Source organism: Caloenas nicobarica, chromosome 4 (genome assembly GCF_036013445.1).
Source record: "Caloenas nicobarica isolate bCalNic1 chromosome 4, bCalNic1.hap1, whole genome shotgun sequence".
NCBI lineage: Eukaryota > Metazoa > Chordata > Aves > Columbiformes > Columbidae > Caloenas > Caloenas nicobarica.
In genome coordinates, this window is record NC_088248.1 from 1,354,290 (window position 1) to 1,382,198 (window position 27,909).

Here is a 27,909-nt window from a genome sequence, read left to right on the forward strand (position 1 = left end):
TCGGCATCGTTGCTCATGCCAAGGGCTAAACCCACAACTGAGGTCAGGAGGGGTCGGGGCTTTCGCTCTGCGTTTGCTGTTGCCTTTGACCCTCACTGGCCATTAATCCGCAGTTGAGGTCGGTGTCCGACGCTGCCTGCACAGGGTACACGACTCGGGCTGGGTCAGGCAGGAGGGACAGAAAGTCTCAGAGCCCATTCCAGAGCGAGCAGCCCTCCCATTGCCTCCAGGTGCAGTTTGAGGAGCGGGAGGACACCAAGGCCTGCACCATCACCATCAACGACGACGCCGTGTTCGAGGGCACGGAGAGCTTCGCTGTGGAGCTCAGCGCACCGGCCTACGCTCTGCTGGGGAACATCACCCACGCCACGGTCACCATCACGGACACGGAGGATGAGCCCACCCTGCAGTTTGCCAGCAAGACGCACCATGTCAGCGAGAGCGCTGGTTTTCTCTCCGCTCCTGTGGAAAGGAAAGGTGGGTCCTGCCGGGCACGGAGGACTTTCCGTGCTGCTGTGGGGCATGGGAGGGAAAGAGGCTCCGCAGGTGCTGCCGTGAGCGAGACGTGTTTCCATAGAGTTATGTGTTGTATTCTGTTGTGTCTTAGGGGACACCAGCAGCACGGTGTCTGCCATCTGCTACACCGTCCCCAAATCGGCCAAGGGCAGTAGCCTTTCTGCACTGGAATCCGGCTCCGACTTCCAGTCCCGGGGGCTGGCGGGTGACAGCCGCATCGTGTTTGCGCCGGGTGTCACCACCACGACGTGTGACGTGATGCTGATTGACGACAGCGAGTACGAGGAAGAAGAGGAGTTTGAGCTGGTCCTGGCCGATGCCTCGGATAACGCCCGCATCGGCAGCCGTGCTTCAGCCACCGTCTTCATTGCCGGTCCCAATGATGTCTCCACGGTGTTCCTGGGAAACGCCACTTTTACCGTCAGCGAGGCTGCCGGTGAGGAGTCGCAGGGGCTCCCCCAGGGCTGGGGCGGGGGCTTCGAATCATTAATCATTTAAGTTGGAAAAGACCCTCAAGATCATTGAGTCCAACCATAACCCACCCCTGGCACTACCCCATGTCCCTGAGAACCTCATCTCCGTCTGTCCAACCCCTCCAGGGATGGTGACTCCACCACTGCCCTTCTGATGCCCCACAGCCCTTTGGGGAAGAAATTGTTCCCATGTTCAGGGTTCCCGGTTGCTCTGTGCAGCAGCTGGTGCTCGGAGCAGGAGCAGCAGCGCAGGGAGCAGGGCCCGCTGGAGGGCAGGGAGCGGTTTTGGGGCACGTGGCCGCATTCTTATCTGGGTTCTCTCTCCTATGCACCCGGTGATGCAGGAACCGTTGAAATTCCCGTCCTCCGGCAGGGACCTGATCTCTCAGCCCCCATCTCGGTGTGGTGTGCCACTCGGACGTCAGACCCTCCGTCTGCCAGCCCGGGAACCGATTATGTCCCCAGCTCCAAAAAGATAGAGTTCAGGCCCGGCAAGACGGAAGAGGTGAGGAGCACTGGGACGCTGAGCAGTCTGTCTGCTGACACTTGTCTCTTGTCCATTTGCACACTCTGGATTTGCCTGCACTGAAAATCCTCTCAGGGCCACGTGAGAATTGTAACTGAACCTGCCAGGCCCAGGCTGGCATCTGGTCAGCTCTCCAGCCAGAAAATATTTGGTCAGGCTGCCTCTCCCAGGATAAAGGGGTCTGACTATTCCCTGGAATAATGTGGCAGATTTATCTAGAAAATTGTTTCCATTGATGAATGAGCTCGGAAAAGGCCTGACATAATTATATTATATTAGACACCCAAATGCGAGTGCCGGGAAGGGTGACAGCTTTGCACCTCTCCAAGCGGGACTTGTGCTTTCCTTGTAGTTCTGCACTCTGACCATCCTGGATGATGCTCAGTACCCGGTGATAGAAGGGCTGGAGACATTTGTCGTTTACCTCAGCTCGCCCCACGGAGCTGAGCTGGCCAAGCCCTTCCAAGCCATCGTGGCCATCACTGACGTCTTCCAAGACGGTAAGTTATCCGCGGCAGCTCTGTCGGGTCTGTCCCGGCCTCTTTCTTAGTGCTTCCACACAGCATGAGGCCGGTCTAAGGTCATCCTTAGGCTGGACTTAGCCTGTTTTTCTGCGATCCTTCCATTCTGTTTGGCTGCCCCGTTTCTTTCCATACATTGCCATCCACAACAGCTTGGAGTCTTCAGAAGTGCAGGATGAATTTTTCTGTGGGCCAAGGTCCCCCTTACTATGTGGGAAGGTTTCACTGGGTGTTTCCTTTTTCTTGCGTTTTAACCTCTCTTGTATTTGCTTGCCTAAGGAAAGCACACACTGTATAATCTATTTTTGTAGCAGTCTGTAATCATTTCTGCCTTGGAACGAAGTTGGTGTTTCCTCTTGGTGCTCCTGTCTCTCTGTGGAGCTCCAACGCTGCTTGACTCTGTTTTTCTTGCCTCCCGCAGTGCCGAGCATGCAGTTCAGCAGGGACACATACACGGTGAAGGAGCAGGAAGGGACTCTGCACATCCCCATCTTCCGCAGCGGGGACCTGAGCTACGAGTCCTCTGTCAGGTGCTACACGCGGAGCCGGACAGCAGAGGGCACGGAGGACTTTGCGGAGAGGAGGAACGCAGAGGAGTCCCGCATCACTTTCTTCAAAGGGGAGAAGGTGAGCAGAGCCTGGCTTGAGGAGAGTGAAGAACCACTGACGGGAGAGGTTCAGATCTCCTCCTCGCCTCTGCGCTGTCAGGGCAGCTGGGAGAGACTCTCCAAGCTTGTTTTGCAGCGATGCTTAAGGTCACAAGTGCTTCTGGTCCTGCAGATACAACGTGACTCTGAAAGCAGTCTTTGTTTTGTGATAAAACGGGTTAAAACACGCAGTGCAAATCCTGTGTGTCAGCAGGACTGGGAGTTGCTGTAGCAGAGAGCCATGGGTTTGTGGACGCAGGTGTCTTCACTGCTGTGTCTCGCCATGTACTGTGTGGTTTGTCCACACCGAAGTAGCAGCCTCAAAACCAGAAGTGTTTGTTACAGGGTTGACAGTATTCAGACATTGAACTCGAGACAGTGAAGTTACAGTGTGGCCTAAGTGGGTTCAGGGATTTGTGACTGTTTGCTGTTTCCTCCCGCTTTCTTGGCTGCAGGTGAAGAACTGCAGTGTTTCTATCAGCGATGACTCTGCCTTTGAACCAGAAGAGCAGTTCCAGGTCTGTCTCGGTAGCCCGCTGGGAAACCACTGGAGCGGGGCCAGGATCGGGAAGGTGGACGTGGTGACCGTGACCGTCACCAATGACGAAGACGGTAAGCAGGGACGCTCGGTGAGGATGTAAAAGTTGTAGCGAAGGCTGCGGTTCCACGGCTGCGGACTGGCCATGTGCCATCACCTGGCACGGGCTGAGGGCCTGTGGTTCAGGGCGAAAATCGTGTCCTGTCCTCCGTACCCCAGGACTTGTGTCGGGGTTTGCCTCACCCTCATTCACATCCAACCTTGGCTCACCCCGGCTGCTCTGAACACCTTTTATCTGTAAACAGCTGGTGACAAGTGGTGTTTTCTCTTTCCTGCTGTTTGTGCAGCACCCACCATTGAGTTTGAAGAAGCCGCGTACCAAGTGCGGGAGCCGCCCGGCCCGGAGGGCATCGCTGTTTTAAACATCAAGGTGTTGCGGCGAGGGGACCAGAACAGGACCTCCAGAGTCCGCTGCAGCACCCGTGACGGCTCCGCTCAGGCCGGGCTGGATTACTATCCCAAGAGTCGGATGCTCAAGTTCAGCCCAGGTAAAGGGAAGGGAGGTGCTTTGGATCACGGATTTTCACTACAGACAGCTAATATAACACACGGGCGTTATTAATCCTCAGATGGCAGCTGCAGCAGATCTGCCACCTGAGCTATGGGATCAGTTATCGTTGCTGGAGTTTTATGTGTAAAGTAGACTCCTATGTGGAAGGAGCTGAATTATTAATAGCAATGAGCAGAAACAAAATTGATGACGCATATTTTGTCATAATGTCTCAGTGGTTGTAGCCTAGAGCAGCTGAGCTGTTTTTAATGAGAACTTCAGGGCAATATCGGTTGATGAACCGAGTTCTCTCCGTTTCTTGTGCCTTTTCCTCTCGCAGGTGTGACCCATCTCATGTTCAAGGTGGAGATCATGTCCAACGAAGACCGGGAGTGGCACGAGTCCTTTTCTGTGGTGCTGGGCCCAGATGACCCCATGGATGCTGTTCTTGGAGACACCAGCACTGCAACAGTGACTATTCTGGATCAAGAGGCAGCCGGGAGCCTGATCCTACCAGCACCTCCCGTGGTGAGTTGCCTGTTACAACGACTGTGATTTGGAACCTTCACGCACAGACCGAAGACCCCGGCGGGGTTTCCGAAAGGAAATTAAGAGCTGCCGCGATGTGGCAGCTTGGAGAACACGTCAGGAACATTCGCCTTTTCAGCAATGCCGCCGTCTCACGTCTCTCCAGGTCGTCAGCCTGGCCGACTACGACCGCGTGGCAGAAGTGACCAAGGCCGGTGCCAAGAAATCCCCTTCGCCAGGCTACCCGCTGGTCTGCGTCACCCCGTGCGACCCCCACTTCCCCCAGTTCGCCCTCACGAAGCAGCGCTGCGGCGAGGCGGGCATCAACCAGTCGGCCATGCAGTTCAGCTGGGAAGTCGCGACGCCCACGGACGGGAGCGGAGCCAGGTCGCCTTTTGAAACTATCACCGACAACACGCCGTTCACCAGCGTCAACCACAAGGTACGTGGCTCGTGTGTTTGGCTGTGGGGTCGTCTCCTTTCCTTCTGCTCCCGTTGCAGGAGGGACACAGCTCAGGGACGAGCCGCTGTTGCTCCAGGCGCTCATTTTGCTGCACGGGTGGCCCCAGAGCTCCCTGTCCCTGGGCTGGCCCTGTCCTGCCCCCCACACAGAATTACCCTTTTCCTCCGGGGGCTTTTCCCAGGCGCTCCCACCCACGCTGTCCCAGCAATTCTCAGGCATCCAGGGGTGTTTCTAGACCGTGCCCACTCATGCACAAGTCTGAAGCGCTTTTAGTGGGTAGCGCACACTCCAGGTGCACAGAGATTAAGACCTAAAGTCTCCTTGGATTTGGGAATTGGTGTGAGACGCATGCTGCTTTGGGGATTATTATTTTTTCTGTTGGCTTCAGAAAATGGGGCGCCGTTCTTCAGCGAGCCTGCTGTTGCTAAAAGCAGCGCTCCTGTTGCCGTGGGCAGTAGCTGTGAGCGCTCGGGCGCTTCAGTAAAGCCCTGGTGGCCGGGGACAGATGGAGCCTGGCAGATGGTGACAGCTCCAGCTCCCTCTTCCCCTCCCTCCAGCGGGTGGGCAGAGTCAGGAACCCGTCAAGCTTTGCCCCACACGCGTGTCTCCCTCCCGGCTCCCGCAGGTGCTGGACAGCATTTACTTCAGCCGGCGGTTCCACCTGCGCTGCGTGGCCAAGGCTGTGGACAAGGCCGGCCACGTGGGGACCCCCTTGAGAAGCAACGTGGTGACCATCGGCACTGACAGCGCCATTTGTCACACTCCCGTGGTGGCGGGGACGGCCCGAGGCTTCCAGGCACAGTCATTCGTGGCCACTCTCAAGTACCTGGACGTGAAGCACAAGGAGCATCCCAACAGGTGGGAGCCTGGGGAAGGGGAGAGCGCGTCCTGCGCCGGGCCCTGCGGTGACGGAGCCGCTGTGAGATGAGAGGAGAATGTGTGTCTGAAGCATGTCTCACCCCTGGTTTGTTCCAGAATCCACATCTCGGTGCAGATTCCCCATCAGGACGGGATGCTGCCCCTCATCTCCACCCTGCCGCTGCACAACCTGCATTTCCTTCTCTCCGAGTCCATCTACAGGCACCAGCACGTCTGCTCCAACCTGGTCACCGCCAGAGACCTCAAAGGCATCTCGGGTAATCTTTAAAGACACTTTTTGCTGAATACTAATACTAATGAATCTTCCTGCACTAACAGCAGTGAACAGAGTTGCCCTGTCAGAGGTGAGATGCGATGCACGGGGATTTTTCAATAACAATGACGGGGTTAAGCAGCATTGCTCTAGGTGAGAATGTTGTAGGTTCACACCATGCTGGTGATTTTTTTGCTTTTCGCATCTGTCTTGTGATATCTGTGTGGTTAAAGAGGAACCCACAGGCAGTGGATCACTCTGTGTGTGTCACAGAGGTAGCAAAAGCAAATTCACTGCTACAGTAAGTGCCAGAGCCAGAGAAAAAAGGCAGTTTTGTCCCTGAAGCACAGGGTAACGTGGTCCACGCTTGTTCCGTGGTGGGCAGGGGGTGCTTGATCTTCATTCTGTTCGTTTCACACTCAAGCTGTTCTGCATTTCTCAAAGTTTAACTTCAGCCTTTCGTTAATGTGTCCACCGGTTTGGCTTTTAGGATTCTCACCTCACTCCTACAACATTTTCCCCTGCAGACCTGTGCATATGCAGGATAATGAAGGGAGAGGAGCCTGTGAAGTCCCCAATATAATAAAAGTCACTGATGTGATTTGAGAGGGAAAATGGGGTCTCAGTGCTCGGCCTCGAGCTCTTTAATCTCTGCTCCCCTCGAGTGACCCGTGTCCTGCTGTCTGTCTATCCCAGAGGGCGGGTTTCTGGATGAGGTGACCTACAACAGCATCATCCTGGGTCCCGGCTACGACCGCCCGTTCCAGTTTGACCCCGACGTGAGGGAGCCCAAGAGCATCCAGCTCTACAGGCACCTCAACCTCAAGAGCTGCCTTTGGACTTTCGATGCTTATTACGACATGACTGAGCTGATTGACGTCTGCGGGGGCTCCGTCACCGCCGACTTCCAGGTGAGACGCCGGGTTTTAAATATAAGGACGCACTGGAAATACAAAATACTCCCACTTGTGTTCCATTCTCTTACACTTTTCACCACGTTCTTGGCCAACATAAACGAGCACAGAACAGAGCAGAGACACGTCAGTTCACACCGCTCAGGGCAGCGAGGTCATGGGAGTTTTTAAGTAATTTCTTAATTCTGGCCAAGAGCCAGAAATGTTCTTACGTAGAATTGTGGCTTTCGCTCCCAGACATGCGTCAGTGCCCTTTCACGGGTGGGTTATACATGTGCGCTCCTGAGCAAGCAGAATTGATTATTTTTAATTCACGGAATTAGAAACCGGGGTGGGTTTTTTTTGAGGTGAAGTGACCCCAGCTCCTTTTGTACCACGACACCGGAGCACATCAGTACTTACCCTTATGTACAATGCAGATTTGTCTGAAATACCTACACCTAAATGGGAAGGTGTGAAACGCTTTCAGACTGGCCACTTTTGGCCTCAGTTTTTCTTTAACATGGAATGAGCCTGGGCCGGCGTCTCTCCTTTGCGTAACCGCCTTTTGGGTTTTCTCGACAGGTCCGGGACTCTGCTCAGTCCTTCTTAACCGTCCACGTCCCGCTCTACGTGTCCTACATTTACGTGACAGCGCCGAGAGGTTGGGCTTCTCTGGAGCATCACACAGAGATGGAGTTCTCCTTCTTCTACGACACCGTTCTCTGGAGGACAGGTGGGTCCCGGGCTCTGCGGGACGTACAGGGGATGATCCCAATTAAACCAGGACTTTGTGGCGCTCCCTCCAGCGCCCCTGGAGCTCCGTGAGGCGACAGAGCCCGCGCGGTGACGTTGTTCCTGCCGCCCCGCAGGGATCCAGACGGACAGCGTCCTCTCGGCCCGCCTGCAGATCGTCAGGATCTACATCCGCGAGGACGGCCGGCTGGTGATCGAGTTCAAGACTCAGGCCAAGTTCAGAGGTGAGGGCGTGAGTCCCGACGGAGAGAGCCGTCCAACCCCAGTTCTGTCCCGAAAACACGAGTCCCTGTTCCCGGGAGGAGTCCCCCTGCGCTGCCTGACCCGGCCCCTGGTGTCCTTCCCCCAGGGCTGTTTGTGCTGGAGCACCACAGCCTGCCCGACGCCAGGTCGGCTTTCCTGACTCCGGAGCACCTGGGAGGGATCCAGTTCGACCTGCAGCTGCTGTGGAGCGCTCAGACTTTCGACTCTCCTTCCCAGCTCTGGAGAGCAACCAGCTCCTACAACAGGTGAGGCCGACGGGTTCAGCTTCTTAAGCGATTAACATGGCGTGTAATTAACCAAACCCAGAGCAACCCTGTCGCCCTTTAAGCAGCCGCGGGCACAGCAGTTGTGTGGCCAGTCAGCAACTGGCCCAAGTCACAGACTCAGAGGCAAAAATCCATTCATTGCATTGTAAATGCACTTTTCTAGCAGTTAAGCCGAGGCAGGTAGATACCAGCGGTGATGATGTGTTCAAGGTTGTTTTGCTGTCAGCAAGTTATAAGCGGGATTTTGCGTCCACAACTTAATCCGTAGCGCTGTGCTTGGTGGAGGTCGGTGTGTTAAGATCTAGGAAAATTTGGTTCACTTTTAAAAGGAATTCCTTTCTCTAAGTTCTTCCCATGGCTGTTTCTTCCTTCAATCCTGCTCCTTGCACAGAGGCTCAGATTAAACCCCGCGGGTCACATTTGTCCCTCCTGCATCTGCTGGAGCAGACGGACGTTTCTGGGGAGGGTCGGGTCCTGCTGTGAATTTTGTCTTGCCCGCTCACCCCAATTAGAAGACGGTGAGTGTCGGGCAAACACATCACGTGGGTGCCAGCTCGGGGTGTCGTTGAGTGACCGCGGCGTCTCCCGTCTGTCCCAGGAAGGACTACTCCGGCGAGTACACCATCTTCTTGATCCCCTGCACTGTGCAGCCCACGCAGGCCTGGGCAGAGCCCGGCGACAAGCCCCTGCCCTGCACGGCTCACGCTCCCGAGCGGTAAGGACTTGGCGCCACCCCAGCAGGACAGTCCCAGCCCGGTCGGGGGGGGTTTGTGGTTCCTCAGGTGTGTGACACGCGGTGACAGCAGCGGGAAGGGGCAGGGACAGCGCGTCACCCTGGGCTGAACGCCACGGCCCGCGGGCGGCCGGACCAGCAGCGGTGAAGCAGGAGGGAGGAGAGGGGAAGCAGAGCGTGCGACTGGGGGTGCGGGCAGCCCGGACCTCTCCTTTTGCCTCTTTCTGTGCCCATTTTAGGTTTTTGATCCCGATCGCCTTCCAGCAGACGAACCGCCCGGTTCCTGTCGTCTACTCCCTGAACACGGAGTTCCAGCTCTGTAACAACGAGAAGGTGTTTCTCATGGATCCCACCCAATCCGAAATGTCTCTGGCAGAAATGGATTACAAAGGGGCTTTTTCAAAGGGTGGGAGTTTTGTATTGTTCATTCTTACCTGTTCCACTCGTACCTGACGTTTCTGTCTTCCCAGCTTCCATGCCTACAGGAGAGAAGAGTAAAATCAGATTGGGCTTTACCTCTTTTACAGCGGTGGGCGCGTTCCAGCCCTGGAATAGCGTGACCAGGAGACAAGAACATGCTCTGCACAGCGTTCTGTCGCCTGCACACGCAAATCCAGCCCTGCAGAACCTGGAGCCACGTGCGGCTTGGTGCATTTGGCTCTCACAAGGCTTCTCTTGTTCATTCCTTTTTTGTTGTTTTTTGGAGAATTTAACCCGACCGTTTTTCTCCCACTCTCCTCAGGGCAAATCCTTTACGGCCGCGTGCTCTGGAACCCCGAACAAAACCTGAACGCCGCCTACAAGCTGCAGCTGGAAAAAGTCTATCTGTGTACGGGCAAGGACGGGCACGTGCCTTTCTTTGACCCGACGGGCACCGTCTATAATGAGGGGCCCCAGTACGGCTGCATCCAGCCCAACAAGCACCTGAAACACCGATTTCTCCTCTTGGTAAGTGTTCCGCTGCCGACAGAACCACCATGTCGAGTGTTGTGTGTGATAGTGGCCGGACAAGTCTGGTGTCTCAGGCTCTTGCTGCCCCAGCAGCCCTGGGAACTGAATGGCCTTCCTGGCAGCCCGGGAGAGCATCGACAGGCAGAACATGGAGTGCGGAGCACAAGTGACAGCTAAAAACAGCAAACACAAGGGAGAAGGGGAACAAGTGATGTACCGAGCTTTTAAAATTGCCCTTGATCTGCTGGTACCGTGGCTTGGAACTGACGGGACTGGCAGCCTGTAAAGGGAGATTTATGTACCAGTTACACAGAAGTTTTCCCTCCTTATATAAAGCTACAGTTAGCTCCCAAGATGCATTCTGCTCTAATTACACGCTTCCTGATTACCATTAGCCCGCATCCCCGCTGGCAGCCCTGTTACCCGTCCCAGAACGAGGTGACGTTGCCGATATCAGTCAGTTTGGCATTAGCACATCCGAGCGGGCTGGTTAAACTCTTCTCTATGATCGGTTCTACCGGCCTGACACAATTAGCGCTAAACCAGCGTGAGATCGTGCGGGTCACAAACCCCCTCTTCCTAACGCTCTCTGGTCCCAGGACCGAACCCAGCCCGAGGTGACCGATCAGTATTTCCACGACGTGCCTTTCGACGCCCACTTCGCTTCCGACCTGGCCGAGTTTCGCTCCGTCAGCAGCGCGCCCGGAGTCGACGGGTTCACGCTCAAGGTGGACGCTCTCTACAAGGTACGTGCCCAGTGGGGTCGGGGGCCCCAAAACTCCCTTCTCTGCCCGGGATGTCCCGAATTCACGGGATGAATCGCGGGCGCTGGGCCCGGCGCTGCCCAGAGAAACTGAATCTGGGCTGGGGAGGGTCTTGCAGGATTTTATATCGCGATTTCTGGGCTTTTTCATCCCTGCCCAGACAGGCCTTGTTTGTAACCCAGTGGCCTGTGTCTGCTTCCTGGGCTTGTACCGTAAATTAACAGCGGAGCCAGGTAAGAAACAAACTCCAGCATGGAAAACGGAAATGAGGAATTTGTTCTGGTGATGAAGGTGGTTTTGGTTTTTTTTTTTTTTTTTTAAAGCAGTCAGGAAAGGAGCTCTTTAGAAACATATTATTAATGTTCCTGAACTAATTACTGCAGTTGCCAAAGACAGGTGAGAAGGCTGAACACCTCGCTTGGTGACGAACACGATTGTGGGTGCCCCTAAAACCACACTGAGCTGCTTTGTTGGTATTTGTAGGAGTCAGTAAAGGGGACGAAGGTGCAACCAGCTCCGCCTTGCCCCAGCAAACCCACCTTCTCCCAGCGCCCCCGTTAGAATTCCCTGCCCGCTTGTCTTTCTGCAGGTGGAAGCCGGACACCAGTGGTACCTTCAGGTCATCTACGTGATCGGCCCGGAGCGCATCGCCGGGCCCCGCGTCCAGCGATCTCTCACCCGCCGCTGGCAGCGCGGCCGCCGGGACGCGGCGCTGGACGACCCCTTGATCTACGACAACGAAGGCGACCAGGTCAGGAACGGCACCAACATGAAGCCGCTGACGCTGCAGAGGGAAGAAGCCGCCGCCGCGGCCGCCGCGTCCCCCGCTGCCGCGTCCCTGGGCGGCGCGTTGGCCGCCGCGCTGCTGCTGCTGCTGCTGCTGCTGCTGCTGGCCGGAGTTTGCGTCCTGGGCGGGAAGCGCCGGGAGCTGCAGAGGAAGCGAGAGGAGCGTCCCCTGAGCCCCGGGCGGGAGGGCGGCCGGTTCTGCACCGTGCGACACGGGACCGGGACCGTGCCGGGGGAGCCCCGGGGCTGCGCGGGGAGGGGCGCGAAGGGGGAGCGGCTGAACGGGGGAGTCAAAGCGCGGAACGATCTGCACGACGGGACGGAAGTTTAACGCAGCACGTGCTTTGGGTTGGTAAAGAACGCCTTTTATAAATTGTAAAAAAAAAATAAAAGACTTTAAAAAAAGGTAAGAAAAGTTGTGCTGTTGTTTTTATGCTCTGGGGGAAGGCAGAGCGGCTCCAGCAGCGACCCCAGGGCTTTGGGAGCCTTCAGCAGCCCCGGGAAAGCCTCGTTTAACAGCCGAGACGCGGCGTTTGCTGCAAAAATGCGGCAGAACCGTCCAGACAACACAAGTGCAGCCCTGGGGCTGGGGGCTCGGGGCTGGGAGGCTCGTTTTGGGGCACGGACGGGAATTGTCCCGGGGGGGAGAGCGAAGCGGCACCACGAACCGGGGCTGCCCGGGGGCCGTTCCTGCGTGACCCCCCCGCCCGGCGGTCCCGGCCCCGCTGTCCCTGTCCCGGTGCCGCCAACGGCCACGAGGTGGCGCTGCGCGCTGCGGTGCCGCGCGGTGCCCGCCAGGGGGCGCCATCCTGCGCTGCGCTGGGGGCGGGGCCGAGAGGGCGGGGGGCGGGGCCGGGAGGGAGAGGGGCGGGGCCGGGAGGGGCGTGGCCATCCCGCGCACGGGCGCGCCCCGCGGCAGGTGGAAGTTACGCCAGGCACGCCGATAGTCCGTTTGTGATGGGAACCCTTTAATGAACTGTAAAAAATGAAGCGTTTTGGGGGCTTTTCCTCCCTTTTTCACTGACAACGGGCTCCGGGGATCGCTGCCTGGCTGCGGGGAGCCTGCCGGCCTCGGAGCTGCGGGGCTCGCTGAGACCCCGGCGTCAGGCGGCTCCTGCGCGGCGCCGCCGGTGCCGGTACCGGGAGCTGCGGTGCCGCCCAATGCGCGCCGGGTGGCGCTGCCCCCGCGCTGCCGCTCCGTGTCCGCCAGGCGGCGCCACTGCGCGGGGCGGCTGAGCCCGCGGTCACGTGACTCGGCGCCCCGCCCGAGGCTTCAACAGCTCCCCCGGGCCGCCAGGGGGCGCCGCTCCGGCGGGCGCACGCGCGGAGGCGGGAGCGGGGCCGGCGGGGAGCGGGTCCCGCTGCGGGCTCTGCCGGGCCCGGGGGAGCCGCTGCTGGGGGAGCCGGTTTCCACTCGGCGGGGCCGCGGGGCGGCTCTGGGCCCTGCGCGGAGCCGGGCTGGGACCGAAGCCCCTTTCGTTCCGGTCCCGAGCGCTGCGGCGGGAGCAGAGGCTCATCCCGGCGCCGGGCGAGGAGCCCGTACGGCCCCGAGGCGGCGAGGACGTGCCCGGTGAGTGTCCCGGGGGCCCGGGGAGCGGGTCTGTGCTCGGGGCTTCGCCCCTCGTCCTGCTGCAGGCCGGGGAGGAGGGGCCCGTCCCCCGGCAGGGCTCCCCCCGGGGCTGGAGGCTGCCGGGGGGGCCCCGCGGTTCCGAGCCGGGGCCGGGCGGGGCTGGGGGTGTGTTCGGGCAGGCGGGAGCGGGCGCCGGGAGGTCCGGCCAGACCCGCTGGGCTGGTGGGGGCCGGGGGGTTTGGCCGCGGGTGTTTCTGCTCCAGCTCGGCCTGGGGGGCTGGGTTGTGTCCCTGGTTGTGGGGTTCTGCGCCCGTCTTCTGTTGCTTTGCGCGTCTGTGGTTTTTGGGGTCTGCTCTCGTGGTTTTTGGGGTTTGCAGTTCTTGTTTTTCGGTTTGTGCTCAAGTCTTTGTTGGATTGTGCACCCGTGCTTTTTTCGCTTTGTGCACCTGGTGTGTTTTGGTTTGTTCGCCTGCTGCTTTTTGGTTTCTGCGCCCGCCCCGCAGCCCCGCCCGCCCCGCAGCCCCGCGTTGCCGGGGGAGCCGGGCGCTGCCGGTCCCGGCTCTGGGCTCGGACCCCGCACGGTGCGGCCGGGGGCGGCAGCGCCCGGGGGACCCCCGGCCCCAACCGCAGCGCCTCCCCGGGTTCCGCCGTCCGGCCCTTCGGTCCCCCCAGGGCTCCGCTGCTTTTTTGCCCCGTTTTCTCCAAAAAGGAGTTTCTGCGGCCGCTCAGCCCCCCCGTGTGTCCCTGCCTTTTTTTTTTTTAGACACTTTGACAGCTTCTCTGGCTGTGAAGCACAGGACAAACCTCGCAAACACTCTAAAATACGTCTTAAAATAAAATTGCCAAAGCTGTCATTTAAAAGGAGGAAAAACACTGACCAAATGCCACCCCAGTATATGAACTGAGGGGCTGAAGTCACCACGATTAAAATGGAGCGATGAGCTTTGAATTAACTCCGGTTCCTCCTCTCGTGTGGCTGGGGATGGTCTGTGGCAAACCCCATCCTTGCAGCTACAGTGAATTTTTCCCTAGGTCGTCCCTGAGATGATATCTTACACCCTTGAGCCTTCATAATTCTCTTGGAGGGGGAATGTTTTTCGGTGTGTCGGAGGATTCCTCCTGACCATAACTAGGCCATGGACAAGGGATGCATCTCAGCGACAGAGCGAAAGCTGCAGAGACAAAAATGCTCATTTCGCATGTAACCATTTTTGCTAGGAATTGTAAGGACTTAGATATAATAAGATGCGTTATTCTGCACCGAACTGCAGAAATTATCACAGGTGGAAGAACTGACTTGACTAAACCCGAGCGCTGACCCCCTGCTCTGGTACCACGTCTGATCCCTGCGGGTAAAAGCAGGATGGCTAATTCTGTACAGGGGTGAGTGTTCGGTGTGTCAGCGATGGCACTTCCATCCTTGATCACCGGAGCCCCAGGGACAACGGGGTGAAATATTGGAAGTGTGGAAGCCGCGGTCCCACAGAGCTGGGACACGGGCATTCCGCTGGTCCTGTGGAATCGCTTCTAGTTTGGGGTCATTTCTGATGCCAAAGCCAGGGCGTATTTGCACCCAGGAGGGATTGTGAGTCAGTATCTCCACGTTTAGTTCAGTAGATCACGGCGGCGCAGGCTCCTTGATCTAGTGCTACAAACCAGAGAACTGAATACTCCAGTGTGCTGGCATTCCAGCTGAAAACAGCCTGACAACGCAGATTTCTTTATGCTCCCCTCCTCTTCTACTTGTCCCACCTACGACTGTGATTTCTACACTATGCTTAATGTCACTCATCTCTTTTTTTAACAGTGGAGGAAGAGCCGAACTCCTGTTTTCCCCTGAGGCTTGCTGAACCGGTCTGCCTGTGTCAGCAGAGCACGTCTTGCACCTGCAGAACTTGCTGATCAGCCCTGGTCTGGCCTTTAGTTGCACCTCAGTATCTCCCTGGACTTTGCATCTCAGAGATGCTCCAAACTCAAGTGCGCAAGTAGAAACCACGATGTTGTCCAACCGAGCACTGTGCAACCCTGAAATATAGTTTTACATTTAACTTTGCCAGAGATACAGTTAGTTTCTGTGCAACTGAGAAGGTGGAATTCACCAGGCTCCTGAATTGTCAAAACTAAAGCTCTCCAAGCAAACACCCGCAAGAATAACCCTGCATGTGCCGAGGGCTTTGCTCTTCCTGAAAAACCTCAACACCATCCAGGGCCCCCGAAACGATGCTCGGTATTTCTATTCCCATAGCGTTTTGAAGTCGTCTTAATGCGCATCTTCCTTAGGAAGAAAAATGTGCAAACTGGGAAAGAAGGGCCAGATTTCAGTTTGGGGTAGCATGGCCAATGCAACCTGGGTTGTGTGACGCCCGTAGGTGTAATTAGCATTGCAAATGAAGAAGTTTAAATCCAGCAACAGGTGGGTTACAGTATCCTCGAGCTTTACTTTTCAGCTTGCCTCTGATCGTTCCTAAAGGAAAATGTTGTGGTTAATTCTGTAGGTATTGTACTAAGTGACACGATTAAAAGGGAAAAGGTAATTGAAAAGGTTTGGGCAGGTGGAGACGCAGCAGCGGCAAGGTCTGCTTGACAGGGACCGGGGCCCATGACCCAAGAACCAGCTGTTCCACAGAGCTTGGACATCCCAGCTTGTTCTCATTCCTCACCTGGTGCTGAGCCCAGGAAAGGTTTTCACCCCAACAGGGCTTTAATGGAGCTCACCCACCTCCAAAAAGCTTTTTTCCTACTGATGGTTTCAATCCTTCTGCTCATTTCTGTGTCTCCCCCATCCTGGGCCACCCCAAAAGCGATGGCTGGTTCACACTCCTCAGTCCTGCTTAAGACAACAGGGCGTCCCAAGGGCTGGTTTAGAGAGGCACCCTCTACACACACCATCGCTGTCAGAAAGCTCTGTACTGAAAACACTTAGTATTCTTCCCTTTAAAAGATGATTTTTCTCCTGATTTATGCAATTTTTGCTCCAGCAGTAAAGACATTGATTTACATCACCATAAACCAGCAGCACCTACTGCCATGTGGGGGTGAGCGTGTCCGCGTGGTTTTTAGCTCCATAAAACACCCCGCTTGCTGGTTTTGCCCCCGGCTGGGAAGAAGAGCAGCAGTGGAGCTGCTGGTACAGCTCACCCGGCTGGGGACGCTGCAGGAAAAAAGGAGGAAAACAAAACCCAAACCACTTAAAACACAAGTATTATGATGGGGGCCGGTGTGCTGTGCTGCGCACGCCGTGTCCCACGAGGTTAAGGACATCTGCGTCACACTTGTACAGATAATCACACAGGGTTTACAGGGCATGAGACGCGTACTGGGCTGGGGAGGGTCAGCAACACTTCCACATGCGTTTTTTTGGTGAATCCGAAGTTTTCGGACAAAAAACATCTAGAGGGCCATTTATATTGCCTAGAAAATAAAAAAGTACTTACTTTCTGTACTAAGGAAACTGTTTTCTGTGCAAAACCATTTTGACCACTTCCTTCACGCACATCTATGAAGTGACTTTTCTCTTGGCATTTTCCATAATCCAGCTCATTGCAAGGAGAGAGTAACATCTACACAGATATTTGACTCTGCAAAGAGGGGATCAAAATTCATCCCTGTTCAAGCAAACCCCTGAAGATCACTGACTTAATCTGGCCCAGGAATAACTCACACCTATATTTGCTCTACACTCTGGGGGGAACAGCAGTATGTTGTAAAAGGCGGTTGGTTTGTGGTGTTTTGTTTTGTTTTAGTTAGAAATGGGACACAGGAGTCACAAGTCTCAGGTTCTGCGCTGTAAGTCACTAAGCTCTTATTTTAACTTGTATCGTGTTGCCCACGGCAGCTGCATAAACCAGGAGAAACTCTTACCTGCATTGTCAGCGTCTCCAGGCTTTGCTGGCTGAGGCTTGAAAAAAGGCATGGAAACATATGAAAATTCTGTAACACAGAAATTCAGGGTAACAGAATTAAAACAGAACACGAGAAAAAGCGGATTTGCGTGAATAAACATTTTGTCTCGTTCTGCCATGGGGAGCAGGGAAGCTACGCACCTGAAAATGAGCTTGGAGGTTATTGGTGACTTCAGGGCGATTGTCATTTATTGCAGTTCTCCAAAGAGGTCTCGCCCCAGAGGGACATCTCTGTATGAGCTGCTGGGTGCGCTTTGGAGTCTGGATCCGTCTGGTAAAGAGCTGCGGGAGCTTTTTTCTTGCGCTTGTGGCTGTGAAGATGCAGCTTCCTTCTCCCTGTCCGACCAGTCCCTTCATCCCATCAGCAGTTAGCGTTGGGCCCTCTGCCGTCTGTGGCTGCAAAAATGAAAATGTGGGTCATTGGGCCCAAACAGGGGTCGGGGAGGATGTGTGTGTGTGTCTGGATTTTCTGGCCTTGATGGTCTTTTCTGCACTTAATTTCTTTGGTTCTGGAATTTAAAAGGGCAAGACTGTTGTGAGCTTTAAATCAATCTTTTTCTATTATTATTAATTTGCAAATCCATTAAGGATATCATGTCATTTGCTTTTCAGCAAGGGGCATTATTAAGAATTAAACTTTACTGCTCATATTGTTGTTTTTCCTCGACATTTTCCGATCCCGTTATTTCCAATGCCCACTTCTGCACAGCTGCCATTACCTGCAAACCACGCACCATTTTTTTGCATTACCTTTTTCCCTCAAAGGCAGGAGGCGGCGTGGGCATGTGCTCGGCGTTGGCTGGTATCCAGGGAAAAAATTGTTTAAGGTGGCCGTAAGAGCAATTGAGCCTGTGTTTAGAAGGAAACTTCATCCCAGTCAATTTAAAGAATCTTTACCTGAACGCTATCCAGGCAAACTCTTATTCATGGTGCAGGGCTATATTAAAATGTTAAGCGCTCTTTCTCAGAGTTGTTCTCTATCGTTTAGCATATGCTGGAAAGTTCTAATTAAGACGGGGGGAAATAATGAACGTTGTTCTGCACTCACCTTGGCTGCATCAAGCAAACGCTGAAAATCCAGAACAAGTGCAATTGCCAGGGGGGAGTATCTGCTGCTCAGCTCCACCAGGACTATATATAAATATACGAGGTGTATGTATATATAAAAATATAGGAGGTAAAAAATACGCCAGGCTCTTCAAGTGTGACCCTGCATGTGCTCGAGTTACCTGGATGTAAACAGAAAAAAAGCAGTGAAACATTTCCTCACCGTCATATGGGGACTGATGTACTCGGGTTCGAGGTACGGAGGCAGTTTGGTGCCCCGTGACGTGTTGTCCCCAGCACCCCCCAGCAGGGATCCTCCTGAATCAGCCCCTTTGCACCCCTGGCCCCGGTCAGGCCTTTGGAGCTGAATCCTTCACCCCGGGGGCCGGAGCAGCGAGGGCAGGATGGGGGTCTCCTGGTGTCCCCACGGCAGGGGACGGGGCTGTCACCGCCCCGCGCCTCCCGGGCCATGGTACAAAATCACAGAACAGCGGCACTTTCCCTGCGGGGTTAACGGAGCTGCACCCAACTCACCAGCCCTGTCCCAGCCAGCCGAGCTGCTCCCAGCTCCCTAGAAGGGTCATTCGGGTGCTGCTGTGTTCTCTGATGTGTCATTAGGGACTTGGGCAGGCTTTAAAAAAGTCATTTTTTATCTTATAAACCTGCCGTAAGTGCCTCGAAGCCCGCTGAACCGACAGACGCCTGCCCCGCAGCTCCGTGCCCGGTGACCCCAGCGCTGTTTCCCACCGGTGTTAGGGCGGCAGGCGGATGCTCGTCCCTGTTCACGGATGGAAAGGCGGCACTTCGCAGCCTGTCCGGAACTGCTCCGCTCCCTCCGCTCTGCACCACGAGTGTACCTGTTCAGCCGACTAGAGGAACCTCACACTACTTTGAGCAGGAATAAGCAGCGCATACAATATAACTATACCAAGGAAGACCCGTATTTTGCAGTTTTCACGGCAGACAGTGCCCGGATAATTTGTTATTTTTCCCTCCTTCCAGTGAGTTTGGGAAGACACTCACCTTCGCCTTACTGAGCCTTTTCTTCCAGAGCGGCAGATTTCCCTTGCCCGGTATTTTCCTTTTCATTAGGAGGTTTGTAGCAGGTTTGTTCATTGCATGTGTGGCCAGACTGTAAAGTGAAATTGATTTACGATGTCCTCTGAGCAATCAAATGATGACCCGATCTTGTATCAAAGGAACACTCTCCAGTGGGCTCTTCGGGTTTTGCATCAGCAGCTTCTACTTCCACCGTTATTCACCTGTCCCAGCAATGACCGCTTGAATTTTGAAGCTCTTTTGGTATTGTTAGTATGTCCTTTCTACCTCACTTATTTTTACCCTTTCTGCTTATCCCGGTACTTGCGTTTTTTATCAACACCATCTGCGAACATCTCGCATTTACTAATGAGTCTTACAAACTTTAACCTTACCAGATAGAAATTTTTGTCTCTATACATTCCTTCGTGAAGGGGAACTGGAGTCATTCTTGGTAACAAAGGCAATATCGTTACACTGTTTTGATGTAAACTACCCAAAGTGAAAAAGATGAAGCCAAGTAGGAAGTCTTTGTCCTGTAAACTCAGTCAATCCAGGAGATTTTTCTTCAAATGATGTCTAAGAGAGCATTTACTTCAGCCTCCATAAAGGAAGGCGGCCCCTGCCTTGAGGAACATTATTTGGGACAGAGATGGAATAGGAAGGACGGGGTTTTGTGGAACAGAACGGTCTGCAAACTGACCCAGCCTTTTAACCTCTTTCTGCAGAGCTGAGGAACGAGAACCCGAATAAGCAGAAGGATTTATAGCCAAGCTTTAAGTGACAAAACTCTTGAACGAGTGCCGCCTCAAAGATTCCGGTCAGAGATTTCTGCACGCGAATTGTTCGCGGTGCTTAGAAAAAGTCATCTAAAACTTGGGAAAGCGGAAGAGCGGGTGCGTTCCCGTTCTCCTGCCAGCCCAGGCCTGCCCGCTGGCTGGACCCGCCGCTGTCCCCTGGGCTGCCCGGGCGCTTCCCCGTGCCCAGGTCTCGCCCGACGTTTCCTCTGTCACCAGCTTCTTGTGCCCGTTCCCCGCTGCTTCTGGTGTATTTTGAGCAGCACTTCACCCCAGCGCTCTGTGACAGGCACTTGATCAGCGTAAAAATAGAAAAACCACCAAAACATCTCTGGTCTGGTGGGAAACAGAAGTCGTCTTGTCTGGAAACGAGGAAAGAGAACTTGTCAGCTTTGCCGTGATAAGCCGTGAGTGTGAAGGACCCGGCACACGCACTTTCCGTGACGGAGGTCACCGGGAATCCACGAGAAGCAGGAATCGGTGGAAGGAGTCGGGCGTGCACAAGATATTCAGGGCAGAAAACTGGGGCAGTTCCAGGTGCTTTTCCAGGTTTCCACAGGAATCAAGGGGGCTCTCAAAGTTGTCTCACAAGCTCAAGAGAAGATCACCCATTACAAAGTACACCAAGGTAACTTTTTCAGGTTACCCTTCCTGCAGTTTTCCCCTCAGGTCCGGCCTGAATCTCCCTCCTTCAGTTTAAAACCATCACCCCTTGTCCTGTCACAACAGGCCCTGCTCCAAAGCCTGTCCCCTTCTTTCTTATTGCCCTCTTTTAAGCACAGAAAGGCCGCGCTACGGCCTCCCGGAGCTTCTCTTCTCCAGCGAACAGCCCGGCTCTCTCAGCCCGTCCCACAGCAGAGCCCTCGGCTCATCCTGGTGGGCTCCGGACAGGACACCTGCCGCTCCTGCCCTCCCTCGGGAGGAACGTGGTCGGTGAGGAACGATCTGCGGCGGCTACTCGCCCTGTAACGCCGTTGCCAAGCAGTGTCGCGTGTCACAGCCTTGAATTCGGGGTTTCCGTCAGACGAGAAGTCACGGTTTGAGGCGCGTGCTCGTACGGCAGCCCAATTAACTCAGGCTCGCACCAGCCTGCGGGGCAAGAGGCCGTGGACGGAAAGACCCCAGGGGAAAACACCTCGGCCTGCCCCAGCGCACCCCCAGCTGCACGTTCTGCGCTCTGGCACCACCCCCCCAGAACAGGCCTTTGCACCCGCTGCCCCGCGCGTGCCGGCCAGCCCGGCCGGTGTGGGCAGCCCGCAGCACTCACCGCGGCGGCAGGAGCCCGGCGGCAGCGCGCAGGGAGGACAGGGCTGCTCCACCGCGGCGACGCAGCAGGCCACGCAGGGGACCACGTCCCAGCGGCTTCGGCGGCGCGGGACACGCTGCCGAGCAGGGCCGGGGCCGGTGACAAACCCCAGCAACCAGCGGACAAACACGCGAGGATGAAGCAAGCCCCAGGAGGGCTGGCAAGTGAGCTGGGTGGGAGCCGGAGGCACCAGGAGAGGTTGATGAGGGCAATCAGGGCTATTAGTGCCTCCAGGTCCCACCTGGCTCTCCTCAGGCCGGTGTGAGTTGAGGATTTTACCACTGGTCCCCGAGATGCAGTAGACACATCGCGTTCTGAAATTCGGACTGCAGTTCCTCCGTTAAAAAAAAGGAGTTTTACTTGTTATAAATGTTTCCATCAGGCTTCTCTCTTACCTCCCGACCCGTTCTTGCCCAGGCTTTTCGAGAAAAGCCGACGTCCATTCCCGGCAGCCTGCGCAGGCTCCTCTGCGGCGCCCAGCGAGCCCTACCTGAGGGACACCACCGAGTCCCGTGGGTCATGGCCCCGATGGCTGCAAACCGCGGTGCGAAAACCTCTGTGCCATCGCGAGCCTGCCCAGGCCCATCGGCATCTGCTCGCTGAAGCCCCCGAGCTTTTCGGAGCGGCTGGAGCGGACGCACCGGCTTTACCGGCTGCTCCGCTCGCTCAGCCCGTCGGTCCCACCCGCTCGCAAAGCTTCTTGTACCCCCCAAGTCTCAGAAGGGGTTGGAAACCAAGCACCATGGTGCTGTGTTCATGGGGATGATGGTTACGGAACCTCCAAAAGGACGGGGTTTTTGGGTGCCCGTGCGTGCTGGTGGAACTTTCCTGTTGCGGCCGAGTAACCCTGGGAAAACCCAAGAGGCAAACAGTGATAGGGGCTGTTTATCTTTTTTTTTTTTTTTATTAAAAATTTAGTATGAATGACCAATGGAAAAGTCACAATGGAGTACCAAGAACATTTTATCAAAATTTTTAGCAGCATTTAAACAGTAATAGACTCCCAGCCTCCTCCGGGCACCCCTTGTCCTTGACCTCCCACCCACGAAAACAGTAACTTTCACCCCAAATGTGCTTTCCAAAGCTGTGCAGGGGATGTCACTGGCCATTTCCCACCCTGCTCCCCCAAGCTGCCGTGAAAAAAATAAATCTCAGCCCACACGCAACCAGCAGCCCCGCGGGGCCGGGTCCCCGTCCCCCGCCCCATGGGAGGCCGGCAGTGCCGTGGGACGGGTGCCCATCCTTTCCGCCCCAAAATCAGCGCTAAACCCCCGTCCTACCTGCTGCTGCCCCTGGCCGCGGTGGGGGTCACTGTGCTCCCCCACCTGAGGGCACAGTGGCTGTGGCTGGATGGACAGGGCACGGGGAGACCGACGGTCCGTTCCCCCAAGACGCGGAGGGGAAAGGTGGAAGGTGAGATAATGTCAAATTTGACCCACAAAATGAAGTCGGTGTGACGGGGAGAACCGTGGTCTGCCTACCAGAGGAGCGAGGATGAGGAGAACTGACCTTTTGTGTGTGCTTGCTTCTTGTTTTTCAAGTTACATTAAGACATGAAGAGCACAATCCCAGCCTTGCCGGCGGACGCTTGGTGAAGACAACGTTAAATTAGGGGTGGGGAAAACACAACACAGGCCCACACGTGTAGACAAGGACACAAGGTCGGCAAAGCTATTCCCCTGCTTCTTTGGTACTTCCGAAACTTTCTTATCCAAAATATAGAAGGGAAATGCACCATTTAAAAGTTACTGTTTGTAAGTATTTACACAGCCGTAACCGTCACGCTATGATACACAAAGATCAATATGATATGGACAAAGTTATTTTACGAAAAGCACTTCCGCACATTTTATTTTGTTCCAGTATCTTGATAGCTTTTAAAAAAAATCCACGTTATGCAGTCCTGTACCTCGCTTCTGCTCATATCAAAGGACAAGAAACATTTCCTAATCCATACTCTTCTTCAAAAGATTAAAAAATCGCCACCAAAATGATACACTATGTACAAATTTTACTAAATATTAAATTCTAGGCAATTATTTTCACCCCACTGATAATATAACTTAGGTGTTGTTACCTACTATATGCATATATAATTTCTTTAATATGTAAGAAATGGCACCACATCACCATGTCACCAATATGACACATCGTTATGTACAGCAGATAAGAAGTTAGATATGGAAGATGGATCCTCTGCGGCCGGTTCTCCCCGCAGGAACTCTGCTCCCGGCCCGCGGCTCGGCCGTCGCCCGTTTTCCCCGCCGAGCAGGCGCGGTCAGACGTAAGGCAGGATCCCGTACATCAGCAGGGCCATCACGCCGGCGCTGAACAGCCCGGCCACCGGCACCGTCACGAACCAGGCCAGGAAGATGTTGCGGAACAGGCGCCAGTCCACGGCTTTCTTGGAGCGGATCCAGCCCACGGCCACCACCGAGCCCACCTGGGGACACAGGGGACGGGGCGTGAGGGGGTCCCACTAACACACCAATGCCAGCCAGCTGATACCAAGCGATGCTCGGGGATAAGGTGTTGCGCCAGGGGAGGTTCAGGATGGATATGGGGGAAAACTTCTTCCCCAAAGCGCTGTGGGGCGTGGGAACAGGCTGCCCAGGGCAGTGCTGGAGTCACCATCCCTGGAGGGGTTGGACAGACGGACATGAGGTTCTCAGGACATGGGGCAGTGGGTTATGGTTGGACTCAGTGATCTTGAGGGTCTTTTCCAAACAAAACAATTCTGTGATTCTAAAAGATGATGACGATGGCTCTGTCCTGGCGGCTGGCAGGAGGGGGACACTTCTAGGGTGCTCCAACCTTTGCTTCTTTCAAGGATCTCCTGGTTTTTATGGGTCTCGGCATCAGCCAAAGGAGACTGAATGCCCTTGTGGGTTTTTCTGTGCCTCACTAGCTCCCGGATTTATCTCTAGCTACCCCTCAACTCGGTCTGTCGAGGGAGGGAAAGCCAGACCATGATCTAAGTCATAAAAACCCCTGGAAAGTTGTTTTTCTTTTTAAGGCTCTGCCAGAGAAGCGTAGCACAGGGCAGGTCAGCTGGCTGGGGCGGAATGGTTCTGTGATTCTACAGTTCTGCGATTCTACAGTGCTATCAACAGCACAGCAATGGCAACGTAAGCGGCTGAGCCCCCCCAGCAGTGACAGCAACTCGGCACGGGACAGACAGACAGACAGACAGTGCCAGGTCAGACCCAGCGCAGCCACCACCTACATCAGCTCGTTAGTCTGAGCCCAGCACGTTATTTTTTTAAGAAAGAATTAGATCAATTCCAGTGAAAAATTAGGCAAAAATTTCAGAACCGCCGCGTTTTCTTTCTGCCCTGGAAGGGGTTCTCGGTGCCGTTTAACAAAACCGCGTAAATCAGCGCAACTCTACTCGCAGCACAGGGTCAAGCAGCAAGAGGTGGGAAAGGAATATCTTGTTGGGAAGGAAGCGAAACTCCAAGACGCAGCCGGGCTTGTGCTCCCTGAAATGCCTCCTCTGCCCCGTGTCTGCTTAATGTATAGTCCCTGCCTAGAGGAGATGGGCTGACCCGTGTGCCGAGCCAGGGACGGGCAAATGCTGGGAGCACAGGGAGAGGCAGGATGGGGATATTGAATCAGAGTCCTTCATTAACACCTATTTAACTGCAATGATTGCTTAACATTTATTTTTGGAGAAAAGAGTTCTTTGTGGAAGAGCCTATTGCCTTAGGACAATAAGACTCTCAAAAGCTCCTAGGACAGAACAAAGGACAACTAAAACTTGGTATTTTAGGACTGAAAATGCCTTGACTTAAAAAAGAAAATTTTAAAAGTGTCCTGACAGAAGAATGCACCCAGTATTTTGGAGGGCGACTTCAACGCTGTGCCAAAGGACTGCTGTGAAATTACCTGAAGGACTGCGCTTGGCAGGAAACACAAATCTGAGGGAATAAAACTAAGGGGGTGGTTTATTTTTCCAGTCTAAAGCTTGATCCAATAAGGAAATCTGTTAGCTAGTACGCAATCCAAACACACCGCAAAGGGACAATGTGCTCTGCTGTATTTCGGACGTGTATTTAGGAGATGAAGCAGCATCTTGCCCAGCTGAGGGGAACCCCACGCTCCTGCCTGTCTCAAAGCCGAGGAAAGAGCCTTTGGTTTAGGCTTTAGGCTTTAGGCTCGGCTTTCCATTTCACATGTGCCGAGCATCGCTCACCGTGCGAGCCCGCACTCCACGGACAAACACCTCCTGAAATCTAAAAGGTATCAGCGGCGATGGCATTGGTAACCTGTTTTAAACACCGTTCGGGTTTAGTTTATTAATAGCGATTTTGATGGACTAAGGTTAGGAGAGTAGCTAAGACTCGGGTGTAGGGCAACTACACCGTCTGCGCAATTTCAGATGATGTCTACGTGGAGATATTGGTTTGAAACCAGTGCAGTTTGCCTTCAGGATGCTCTGCTGAAAGCGTCACAAAAACGCTGCCGGCTCCCTTGGTCCCGTGTGTATCGCAATAACACACCGAACGCCAGCCTTCCATTGGAGCAACACACAGAATGTTTTTTCAAAACCCCCAAAATCGTAACGGCAAAAGGGAGCTGACTGCGTGACCCCGGCAAAGTGGCTTTTGCGCAGAAAAAGCACTTATGTCCTGCACTCTGATTTGATCAGAATGTGAAGCCGTTCGGCCTCTTACAGCTGAGAAATGCCTGTTTATTCCTCCATCCCATGCCTTTGCATTATCTTCCTCACAAGCTAACGCTTCTCTTCCTGGTACCATCCTCCAGTTTGCTGCCACGTCCCCCCCAAGACCTGAAAACTGCTGCCCAGAGCTCTCCTACACATTGGTCTCCATTTTTCCTTATATCCTTTTGTCTCCCTCCACCTATGGTTTTCATGCTGCTCCTTCTTTGCCATCAGTTTATCTGGCTGTTGCATGTTCAGTTCTATTTTGCCGTGGAGCACATGTTGGGGAAAAGCATAATTCCCGCTCCCTGATGCTTAGGAATATGCTCACTTCGAACCTGTTTTCTTTTTGATTTCTAGGGCAAAACAATTTTTCTGCTGATTTTTAAGGTGGCATTTCTGTCTCAAGGGCTGACAGCATTTTCAGAGAGGCCATTTTCCTGCGGAGTAAATGATATATAATAGTTCCTTTATTCCTCCACCAGTCCCTGGGAGAAAACAAGGAACGTATCTGTGCAAAATACTTGCTTTATCTCGTGTTGATCGGCCAGGATATTTCAGCTCAAGATCTCGTGCTGCTGAAACACAGAGTCGGTTACAATGACGTGACATCCTGGAACAGTCAAATCCTATTGCCAAGTGGATCTTCCCATTAAGAGGGATCCATCTAATTAGACGCAGCAAAGTACAGGGAGCAGACGCAGACTAACCGCATTAACTGCTTTTATGGAAGTCTTTTTTAAAAAGAATTATTTTGCCCTGCGGTTAGAAAAGAGCAGCCTTTAACTGCGTCAAGTCAATCAATACCTCCTAATCCTGCCCTCTCGTTACCTTATGGCTTCTTGGACGTTTCCTTTTAAAATTCGGTCTATTTGTCTGCCCCAAAGTGCATTTTCTCTTTCTTGAGGGGTGGCTAGAAACGCTTCGGGCGCACAACTCGGGTGATCAGAGCTGGACTGTTCTCCCTGGCAAGCTCCTCATCCTGCATTCGATTCAGCCGCCAGCTCCAAGGAAGGTGGTTTCGGGATGGCGTTTTCAGAGGGGATCGCGTTATTCATTCCCCCCAGCCCCGCCGGGTTCAGAGGAACCCGCGTTCGGCCGACGCCAGGAACTCCGAGCGGCCTTTCAGAGCAGCTCAGCCTTGGCTGCTTTTCAAAGAGCTCCCGGCACGAGAAAGAAATGATTTTGCAACAGAGGAAGGCTTTCTGAAAAAAACGTTTCTTTTTCTAGAAAAAGGGCCGATTGAACCAACTCGGGGCGTTTTGCAGGATGTGTGGATCTCAGTGACTCTTTCACTGGAAACCAGGTCAAGGATGCCCGGTTTTTTTGGGGGGTTTTTTTTGGTTTTTTTTCAAAGAACTAATCACAAGGGCCGGATTCTGTATTGTAATGCACAAAAGTGAGGACAAGTTGGTTTAAAAGAAGAGAGACATTAAAATATTAGCGATGTTTTTCATACAGGTGGCTCTCAAATACGTATAACCGGAATCACACAAACTACGAGTCTACATGATTTAATTAACTCTATATTAGTTCGGTATGATCACGTAAGGATGAAAGATGTTCCAGACTTTTGTGCAAGTACTCGTAACGCTGACTTGGTTTTGCGGCATCGCATGGTGAAGGCAATCTGCAAGAATCGCTATCTCTCGTGTTTTGTTACGGTCGGACCTAGCGATGTGATTTACTGATGGGATCACTGCAAACTCCAATACCTTGCAATGGGTGGAGCTTATTGGAATACCCACATTTGAGGCTACAAGTACCGTTAGCGCACACATTACTTCAATGCAAAATCCACTGTGAAGAAATAAAAAACAGACAAAAAAGACAGATGGAAAACCCGTCATACGAGCATTATCTGCAGGAAATCCCATGCCATGCACTTATCGAGAGAGCAGATATAAATGATGAGTGGTGTGCAGCCTCTGAACACGGGAGAAACGCCGCCCAACCAGCTTCAAACGGCACCGGAGGAGGAAAACAGCTTCTTCCCTCTCATCGCTCGCTTTAAAATTGAGCCCAGGATTTTCTAAGTAAGCCTACGGAGTCCAGGCTCCGCGGGCCGCTATGCCCAATTGCAGCAACTTGATGTGACAACTCCAATGCAATTTTTTCTTTTTTTTTTTTGAAGCCTGATTATATTTTTCCCCGCCTCTGCCTAACCCTCGTCTGCGGTTCTGTTTTCCCCTCGCCGTGCCATTATCCGCCGGTCCGGGCGGCACATTTGAAGGCGAACATCCAAGCCCACCCCGGGCTGCGGGGCCGGGCGAAGG

At 54.2% G+C, this 27,909-nt stretch overlaps 2 protein-coding genes and 1 long non-coding RNA gene across 16 annotated transcripts in view; 2 read left to right on the forward strand and 1 right to left on the reverse strand.

The window, feature by feature from the left end:
- Positions 1 to 11,658, forward strand: part of FRAS1 (Fraser extracellular matrix complex subunit 1) — a 128,457-nt gene extending 116,799 nt beyond the window's left edge. The window contains exons 54-73 of the mRNA XM_065634852.1: positions 231 to 477; positions 608 to 952; positions 1,334 to 1,494; positions 1,868 to 2,015; positions 2,458 to 2,663; positions 3,139 to 3,295; positions 3,569 to 3,769; positions 4,112 to 4,299; positions 4,466 to 4,741; positions 5,388 to 5,620; positions 5,738 to 5,898; positions 6,591 to 6,805; positions 7,373 to 7,523; positions 7,660 to 7,767; positions 7,893 to 8,052; positions 8,672 to 8,788; positions 9,046 to 9,212; positions 9,549 to 9,754; positions 10,357 to 10,503; positions 11,111 to 11,658. Of these exons, the coding sequence (XP_065490924.1) occupies positions 231 to 477; positions 608 to 952; positions 1,334 to 1,494; positions 1,868 to 2,015; positions 2,458 to 2,663; positions 3,139 to 3,295; positions 3,569 to 3,769; positions 4,112 to 4,299; positions 4,466 to 4,741; positions 5,388 to 5,620; positions 5,738 to 5,898; positions 6,591 to 6,805; positions 7,373 to 7,523; positions 7,660 to 7,767; positions 7,893 to 8,052; positions 8,672 to 8,788; positions 9,046 to 9,212; positions 9,549 to 9,754; positions 10,357 to 10,503; positions 11,111 to 11,638 (4,122 nt within the window). The 3' untranslated portion in view covers positions 11,639 to 11,658. The remainder of the gene's footprint in view (positions 1 to 230; positions 478 to 607; positions 953 to 1,333; positions 1,495 to 1,867; positions 2,016 to 2,457; positions 2,664 to 3,138; positions 3,296 to 3,568; positions 3,770 to 4,111; positions 4,300 to 4,465; positions 4,742 to 5,387; positions 5,621 to 5,737; positions 5,899 to 6,590; positions 6,806 to 7,372; positions 7,524 to 7,659; positions 7,768 to 7,892; positions 8,053 to 8,671; positions 8,789 to 9,045; positions 9,213 to 9,548; positions 9,755 to 10,356; positions 10,504 to 11,110) is intronic.
- A 919-nt stretch (positions 11,659 to 12,577) lies between these two features.
- LOC135988207 (uncharacterized) lies at positions 12,578 to 16,328 on the forward strand. Its single transcript, XR_010606118.1, has 2 exons — positions 12,578 to 12,877; positions 14,685 to 16,328. It is a non-coding gene; the product is annotated as an uncharacterized LOC135988207 (long non-coding RNA).
- A 6,459-nt stretch (positions 16,329 to 22,787) lies between these two features.
- The window catches only part of SLC20A2 (solute carrier family 20 member 2), a 48,801-nt gene continuing 43,679 nt past the window's right edge, over positions 22,788 to 27,909 (reverse strand). For all 14 annotated transcript variants that reach the window (XM_065635009.1, XM_065635007.1, XM_065635003.1 and 11 more), the window contains one exon: positions 22,788 to 23,410. In XM_065635009.1, the coding sequence (XP_065491081.1) occupies positions 23,246 to 23,410 (165 nt within the window). In that variant the 3' untranslated portion in view covers positions 22,788 to 23,245. The remainder of the gene's footprint in view (positions 23,411 to 27,909) is intronic.